The sequence below is a fragment of the Saccostrea cucullata genome, unplaced genomic scaffold (genome assembly GCF_032062105.1).
Source record: "Saccostrea cucullata isolate Sc308-1 unplaced genomic scaffold, CSIRO_AGI_Scuc_v1 ctg11641, whole genome shotgun sequence".
In the NCBI taxonomy this organism is placed as follows: Eukaryota; Metazoa; Mollusca; class Bivalvia; order Ostreida; family Ostreidae; genus Saccostrea; species Saccostrea cuccullata.
Window position 1 is genome coordinate 1 of NW_026925366.1, and position 8,840 is coordinate 8,840.

The 8,840-nt window shown below is 34.9% G+C and overlaps 1 protein-coding gene across 3 annotated transcripts; it reads left to right on the top strand.

Moving 5' to 3' along the window:
• Positions 1–106: 106 nt before the first annotated feature.
• LOC134268694 (ceroid-lipofuscinosis neuronal protein 6-like) lies at positions 107–7,155 on the top strand. Of its 3 annotated transcripts, none has more exons than XM_062750936.1 (8): positions 107–290; positions 1,128–1,172; positions 1,900–2,002; positions 5,300–5,398; positions 5,538–5,726; positions 5,830–5,885; positions 5,987–6,115; positions 6,496–7,155. In XM_062750936.1, the coding sequence occupies exons 1-8, from the start codon at positions 208–210 to the stop codon at positions 6,764–6,766; spliced, it is 975 nt and encodes a 324-aa protein (XP_062606920.1). In that variant the 5' UTR covers positions 107–207; the 3' UTR covers positions 6,767–7,155. The 3 variants fall into 3 exon arrangements, with proteins under 3 accessions (XP_062606920.1, XP_062606922.1, XP_062606921.1); XM_062750938.1 differs by having other exon boundaries at positions 5,987–6,095; positions 6,496–6,733; XM_062750937.1 differs by lacking the exon at positions 1,128–1,172.
• The last annotated feature ends 1,685 nt before the right edge of the window (positions 7,156–8,840 follow it).

An 8,840-nucleotide genomic window follows, 5' to 3' on the forward strand; every position in this document is an offset into this window, starting at 1 on the left:
ATTTGCTAAACTACAGAGAAAGATAAATCTAATCTAATAAAACTTTGGAAAGCATTTTTACAGGTGTAAATCATTAAATTGAGCCTGGGGTTAAGATAACACTTAATTATCGTTTTGAGTAAATATAACACGACGGAGTCAGTTTACGTATTATCTGAAATTCAGAGTGACGTTCACAGGATTAAACTAAGAAATTGAGGGACAGTAATGGCCACTAGTATTGGAAACAAAGTCCGACGGAGGGGGCGAAATGATGAAGACCTAGAAGGCCTCATGATTGAGGACGCACGGTGAGTGGGAGGGGGGCAAAGTACGTGTTTACAAAAATCTAACGATCGACCCAGTGAATCGCTTATTGATAACAAGGGACTACTGAAATAATGCAGTGACTCTAAAAATACACTGTAAAATAGCCTTCCTGTTTGACGTTTATAAAACGAACGTAAATAATTACTAGCATTCTTAGAAACAAACCATAATTTTATCTTTTATTCAAATCAATAAACAATTTAAATGTATATATATCATTATATGATATAGTGGTGTCCTCTGGATTTGTTAAATCGTGTAACATATTGGGAGAAATGGGATCCTTGATAGATAACAGGTTATTGTGCGCCATGTGTTCCAAAAATGATGACGTTGCCTAGTTATAACTTCAGTCTTCCAAGTCTGATTAAGTCCATTCCGGTTAAATATAAAGCACTTACTATATTTTACATGCGATGTATACTTCAAGAAGTATTCTTCAGTAGTATTTGATTAACATCCACTCAGTTTAGGTCTCTCTCTCTCTCAATATTTCTTTAACGTCACACTTTTCGGTAGGATGTTCATTATTCTGTGTTATTAGCCATGGCAATGTTGAATCTTCATTTTAATTAATTATATTTTTATGCAAGGGAGAATGGAAAAGAGAATAATTAGAAGACACGAATAAGAAATAAAAATGTTATGTTTGAGTTTCGTTTTTATGGTCCTATTGCGGATTGACAAACCAAATACATGTAATTCTATCCCAATGTATATTAAAAATCTGAAAACCAAATGCTACCTAATGTTGTTTTACTGACATATTATTACACGTACTTGTTAATCTAAAATGATATATTTTACGGTTTTAACAGTGAATCGGACACAGCCTACGATGACGCTAAATTATCTGATGCTCGGTAATGTAACAGGTGGGGTACGGGGGATGTTGCAGCACATGTCAAAGTTTGCAGGGGCTTTTTTAATTTCTTTTTTTCCAGCTCAGCTTTGAACTACTATACTAATTTTTCTAATATAACAGTCGTGCATTGTGCATGGATAATTGTACTGCATGAGTTTTATAAGGATGACATTTAATTAAAATTGATTTCTGGCGAAGAATCAATGAATTTAGATTTTTAATGTATCTTGCATGCTTCTTCTTCAATTTGAAATGTGAATCCGTATTTTACTTATAATTATCAAGGTTGTGGCTTTCAATGCTCATTTCATAACAATGCAAAAGGAAAATTCCTTACACTGTAAAAGAGTTATCATACATACAGGTGCAAGCTTTCATACATACGGAAATGCATCATCTTTACTACTATTGTGTTAATTCATCGATAATTCAGTGCCTTAAAATATCCATAGACTGCAAAATTTTCATCGCAATACACAGTTCTGAGTACACAAGCACTCATCGAACGATGATGATGTAGAAAATTTACATGTTACATACAATGAGTAAAAATGAGCAATAAAAACTTTCAATCTATCAGTTTTTGAAAAAAAGTAATAATTTTTCCATTGCAAACGGAAAATAGTTTGAACTGAATGCAAGATGTATTTCAATTTTTACAAAAAGATTATGCAAATGTAAATATACACAGGAATAGTAAATCATGAATGTTTTAAAATTTCCAGTGACATCAAACCTAGACGTTCATTGGAAAGTTTCCACTGGGACCTATGGCTCCTAATGACTCTACAGAACTGGATCTTTGACTTCGGGAGACCCATTGCCGCTGTACGCTTCCATAACTGTATAACAGAAATCTAGAGGATTTAGAACACTAATAACTAAACGCAGTTCTTAGTCTCTCACATGATCTGTATTAATCGTAATCGACGGAAGTGGGGGGGGGGGAGATAGGATACATACTATACTGTAGATTCCTTATTTTCGCGAGTACTTATTATCGCGAATGGGCTCTTCAACTGCAAATCGCGAGAATAATAATTTGCGAATGGACGGTTTATCTAGAGATCTTACATAGGTTTCGGCACCATAAAAATGAAGGCGAGTAGTTTTATTTCGCGTGTGGTGCTTCTCGCGAAATTACGCGATAATTAATTCCTCGCATATATTAAGGAATCTACAGTAGTTACATGTACATATAATGTGACCAAAAGAATCCGTCTAATCATCACATATTTTATCAGTTTTGTAAACTCTATCTCACTCCAATAAACAAAACAGAGAGAGGAACCCAAATACAGGCACATTCTATTACAACATCCTTTGATTTTTAGGTCACCTGAGTAAACTCAGGTGACCTATTGCTATCCGTTTTCGTCCGTCGTCGTCCGTCGTTCGTCGTCCGTCGTCCGTCGTTCGTCGTCCGTCGTGTGTTAACATTTGAACATTTTCAGCTTCTTCTCTGCAACCACTGAACCAATTTCAACCAAATTTGGCACAAAGCATCTATGGGTGAAGGGGAACAAAAATTGTGAATTTCATGATCCCTGCCCCCATGGGGCCTGAGGGGTTGGGCCAAAACCAGTAAAATTAATGCAATCTTTAAAAATCTTCTTCTGTACTCCTGGACATCAAGCAGTCAAACTGTTTGCATGATTGTAATCAGCATTGAGTCCTTTACCAAAATTGTGAAATTCATGGCCCTGGGGTCAGGGGTTCTAGTGCTAGGGCGGGGCTAAATAAGTATATAGTGAAAATGCATTATTTCTTTGGAAATCTTCTTCTCTACTCCTGGGTATTAAATAAACCAACTAAGTACATAGTTATGATGAGCAAGAGTGCCTCTACCAAAATTGTGAATTTTATGGCCCCAGGGTCAGGGGCTCTGGTGTTAGGGCGGGGCTCTATTGATTTATATAGTGAAAATACATGATTTCTTTGAAAATCTTCTTCTCAGCCCCTTGGTATTAAATATACTAACTAAGTGCATAGTTATGATTAGCAAGAGTTCCTCTACCAAAATTGTGAATTTTATGGCCCCAGGGTCAGGGGTTCTGGTGTTAGGGGGGGGGGGGGGGCTCTATTGATTATATGGTAAAAATACATGATTTCTTTGAAAATCTTCTTCTCTGCCCCTGGATATCAAATACACTAACTAAGTGCATAGTTATGATGAGCATGAGTGCCTCTACAAAAATTTTGAATTTTATGGCCCCAGGGTCAAGGATTCTGGTGTTAGGGGGGGGGGTTCTATTGATTATATAGTGAAAATACATGAATTCTTTGAAAATCTTCTACTCTGCTCCTAGGTATTAAATAAACCAACTAAGTGCATAGTTATGATGAGCAAGAGTGCCTCAACCAAAATTGTGAATTTTATGGCCCCAGAGTCAAGTGTTCTGGTGTTAGGGCGGGGCTCTATAGATTATTTATAGTAAAAATACATGAATTCTTTTAAAATCTTCTTCTCTGCTCCTAGGTATTAAATAAACTAACTAAGTGCATAGTTATGATGAACAAGAGTACTTTTACCAAAATTGTGAATTTTATGGTCCCAGGGTCAGGGTTTCTGGTGTTAGGGCGGGGCTCTATTGATTATATATTGAAAATACATGAATTCTTTGAAAATCTTCTTCTCTGCTCCTAGAAATTAAATAAACTAAGTACATAGTTATGATGAGCAAGAATGCCTCTTTTAAAATTATGAATTTTATGGCCCCAGGGTCAGGGGTTCTGGTGTTAGGGGGGCGGGGCTCAATTGATTATATTATGAAAATACATTAAATCTTTGAAATTTTTTTTTTGTCTCTGGGTATAAAGCAGATGAATTACCTTTATAGTTATGATGAGCAAGGACCCTAATCTTGCAGAATTGTGAATTTCAAAGCCCCAGGGTCAGGGGTGGGGTGGGGGCTCTACTTATATACTGAAAATGAATTTATTGTTTGAAATCTGCTCTTTTGTATTTATAAAACATTTATTTATTTTTTTATATTAAAGGTGCCTTTTTTGAAATTTGTGCAATGTGTGGACCTAGGGTCAGGGGTTTATGTCACAGTGTTAGGGGCACTATTGGTTAGTTGGAATGCATTTTTGTTCCCCTACCCTGCATATGGGTATTCAGTAACCAAGCTAAGCAACTGCTAAGTGTATTGTTATGATGATCAATGGTGCCTCTTTCAAAATTGTGAATGTCAAATAGCATCTGGCTTAAAACATGAATCAAAGTCAATAACTGGAAAATTGTTGCATAATGCTCAGGTGACCTATAAGGCCCGTGGGCCTCTTGTTATTTTACCTGGACGAAGTCGAGATGAGCTTATGCTATACCCCCGGCGTCGATGTCGGCGTCCCAGTTAAAGTTTTAGGAACAGGTCCATTCCCAATTAACTATAAGTCCTACCTTGACCAAACTTGCATGGATGATGCATCTAGAGATGGATACTACCAGACTTGCTTCGGATGCTGGATCTGACCTACATTTTCCAGATTAGTGACAAGGTTATTCCCAAGTTACTGTAAGACCTAACGGGACCAAACTTGCATGGATGATGCATCTAAGAATGAACAATCAAAACTTGCTTTGAATGCTGGATCTGACCAACATTTTCCAAGCGAATAACCAGGTCAAAATTTATGGAACAGATCAATCCCAATGAAGTTAAAGACCTATTTAAAGCAGTATGAGCTGCATTTTTGAAAATTTTATTTTGCTGTAAAAATGTATTAAAATGTATTATCATGATAAATTAATGTATGTAATTCAAACCTTTGTGATCAATTAGACTTAAATAAAGCATTAAATTGTTTCTGAAGAAAGACTTCTTTACAATCGAATATACAGTATTATTTAAGAAATCATTATTGTATAGGACGACAATAATGCAATTTTGATTCAATAAAAGCTTTTTTCTGCCATTCAAATGGTTATTTACAATTTTGCAACAAAAAATTCCAAGATCAAAGTTGCAGTTCATATTGCTTTAAACAGAACTTGCTTGAATATTGTTGTCAGAATAAATACTAACTGTTAAGAAATTATGATGCGAGATTTGCATTACTTAAACTGATAACATTTGTCGAGATGAGCTTCGTAATCTTTGATTACCTATTTTTTTTTTTTAGTTGATGATTCCCGAAGAACTCTTCCCAATGCATCTACCCAGCGTTGGGGACTACTTTCATATGATGTATAATTTAATTACTCCATTTTGTATCCTGAAGGTAAATTAAGTATCAATAGTACCTGAAATAAATTTCTATATCGCCAGGATAATATAAAAAAAAAAGTAATTTAAGAGAAATTGTTTTATTTTTAATGTACATTGTATAGTGTAAAGACATCCATTTTCATATGTTTTAGCTCTTTGAGAGAAGTCATACCAAAACATCATCAACTTTCAGAAATATCTGTGTAATTATTTTTGTTATGGGAGCCAGTATACATCTTGTGGGAGATTCGGTTAACCACAGACTTGTCAAACTAGGATATAAGCTTCATCTTTCAGTCCGAGACAATCCCATGATGCAATCTCTACAACCACGTGGTCTCGTACGTACATGCATATTTTATAATAACTATCTATTTTTTACTTCAAATTTTGCGTTTTAAAACACTGGCTTATTTTTACATGAACTATTTCTTTTTGTTACAGGTTGAATCATTTGTTCTTTTGTACAATTACGACGAAATTATAGGTCATTTGATGTGGTATGTATCTCATAGTATTTGAGATAAAACTAACTGTGTCACGATATCTGATTCTTTTCCTTTTTTAAATCCTTTTCAAACCACTGAATTTACTTTTTCAGGTACATTCCCTTTTTTCTCTGTCTTTTCCTATATTATATTGGATGTTTTCTGAACTATCAGTCACATGAGCGTGTTCGCACTACATTTTCGTGGTGGATTTTAACCATTGTGAGTGGTATTTACTACTGGTACGTATATACGATTTACCCTTAGTTAGCACCAAAAGCCTGAAGATTACCATGCTTAATTTCCGTCATTTATCAATTACCAACCTTTGGTTTTTATAGAAATCTTCTTAAAAATATGCCATCGAGTTCTTAAAAGTTGAAAACATTGATTCCCTATACAGTTTCTGCATATGGATTGGCCAGAGTGTAATGAATGTATGAAAAGTATTGAAAACCTGCACGCATTAACTGTTGAAAATACAATATAAAGTTTAATCTAGCTACACAAAATACCCCCCCCCCTCCAAACACACACACATTTTAACTGAATTCGTTTGTGAAATTGACCTCCTTCAGACTGACTTTCCTTTGAGACTGAGTAACATTTATTTTATTTTCAGGTACTTGGTGACAGAAGGACAGATATTTCCTGTGTATTTTTTAACATTCGTCTTCATGCTGGGATACATGGTCTACAAGAAAAGTACAGGAAACTCCCAGCTTGATATTAATGGACTATTCCTCTTGTACTCTTTTGCCCTCACCTTAGTATTAGTACTTCTGTGGGTGATGTATTTATGGAACGATGAAGCACTTCGTACTAAATATCCGGGACTTCTCTACATACCAGAACCCTGGTCTTACTACACACTGTATCTTAGACAGAATTAAACATCGCTCAATTCACGACTTAGCTGCAGATCTGTAACTCCCTGGTCTGAAAAAAATTGGGATGGGTGACCAGAGAGCTACAGTGCCACCCATATTGAGAAAAACTGTATATTTATTACGCACAAAAAGTTGCGCTCATTTTTGGATTAATTTCTCCAAATTCTTACCCCAACTGTACAAAACTCGATTTCAAAATATTTCCTTGACCTCTTTCAACTATACTCTTGTATTTCATACCTGCATGAAGCGCGATGGACCGAATTATCTTGCAATATGGCAGAGTACCTAGGCAAAAGTTTCAATGGACTCCATTTCAGGCCCAAAAAGGCTGTTTACAACGGGTATAAGAAATGTTTTGTTGTGGAAATAGTACAAGAATATGTTAGGAACACACGGTTAGTAATGTTTTGAGATGACAGTATGCAATTAGTAATGAATATAGATTTAATAAAGTTGTTATAAGTAGTACAGTATGATCATGACACTATATCCATGACAACTCCTTTTCACTCTGGGCAAGGACTCTCCAAGTCCTACACACAATGAATCTAATTCCACGAGAAGCATTCCATCACCATTGTTAGTTCATACTAAAAATCCGGTAAAGGAAGAACAGCTGAAAAAGTTTACAGATTATTCCAAGCATCAGCCCAGTCCTGCCAGACGCAAGTCACTGGAATACAATCTGAGCATAAAGGGCAAGAAAATGCTCCCTCTATTACAAGAATCCAGTCCTATTATTGAATATGATGAAAGCCTTCCATTAACCCAGCGTAGACATGTTCCAACAGAACTAAATGTAATTCATGCTATTGCACATTTGACTGTGTGCACTGAGTAAAATGAATGATATATCTAAACATTGCTGTAAATTTTATTCATTTTCATTAAAATGCTTTGAAACAATCAAAATTTAAAGAATTATCAGAAGTGTAGGCAAATTATACACTCATACATATATATGCTTCACTCTGGTTGGCTGAAAAAATATTACAATTTATTACTTTCTTTTTTTTAACAGAATACTTTGATTGTTAAAATACATTTGTATACCATTAGGATTTTCAAAATTCTTGAAAGCGTACATGCATACTGCAATTTGATTGGTTAATCTATAACTTCTTTTAAATAACTATGATTGGGATTTACCAAAATAATATTAAATCAGCTGTAACTTTCTTACCATGCATTCAATGAATAACTGTATTACACATTGAAAACTAAGGCACGTGTATATATTATGAAACACTATGAATAAATATGTGAGAAATCTAGAAAACACACAAATTTATGCATTTGAGCTGAAATATTGTAAATGCATGGCTATATAACTTTCTTAGTTTAACTTCAAGGACACAAGACAAAAGGCAGAGTAGGTGTTAATATGGTATTACAAGTCTCTGCATTATGATATCATCAGTTTGAAATGAATGCAAGGGCAAAATGCATGCATGTGTGTAATATTTTCTTTGCTGGAATTTTCCATGTTTTCAGTGAAATTCTCTAAAGTCTAAATGTATTCTACATTTTGAGATGATGTAAATGGTTAATTTTTGAAAACACATGTGCTTGTATGTCTGCTGATTTGATTGATTTACAATCATTTTGTGCTCTAATATTACTTTGGAAAAGCAGTTTTAAGTCTAGCATTACAAAGAATCTGCCTTAATTTATACATGTATAGATATTTAGTGAATATGGGCAGACTGGGACACCAAAAGGGAGTAGGGTGCAATTGGGGAACATCAGCTGTTACTGGGATGGTCGCGATATATCTCCTTTACAAATAAACTTTAAGTTTAATATGAGAATCAAGTAATTTTTCATGCCCCTAGCTGTAATAAAATATTTGGGGGTATATCAGTTTTTGCCCTGTCTATTTATTTGCTGCATTAAAAAATTATTATTTTACAGCGAAACACTCATTAAATTAGAAGAACTGAAGATGCCACATCGTCGCAAACCACGGCCAAAATGTACGCTCCTCTCCCATCTGGCGGGTAGGACCGTGGCTTGAGACGATGAAGATGCCATTGCTAGTAATTATTTGATAAAATAATGATATCTTACAATG

Bases quoted from the DNA above. Each gene is read 5' to 3' on its own strand.
- LOC134268694 (XM_062750936.1), top strand. From the start codon at position 208: ATGGCCACTAGTATTGGAAACAAAGTCCGACGGAGGGGGCGAAATGAT. The intron at 5,399-5,537 runs GTAAATTAAGTA...CATATGTTTTAG, and splicing joins CTCCATTTTGTATCCTGAAG to CTCTTTGAGAGAAGTCATAC. The intron at 5,886-5,986 runs GTATGTATCTCA...TTACTTTTTCAG, and splicing joins ATTATAGGTCATTTGATGTG to GTACATTCCCTTTTTTCTCT.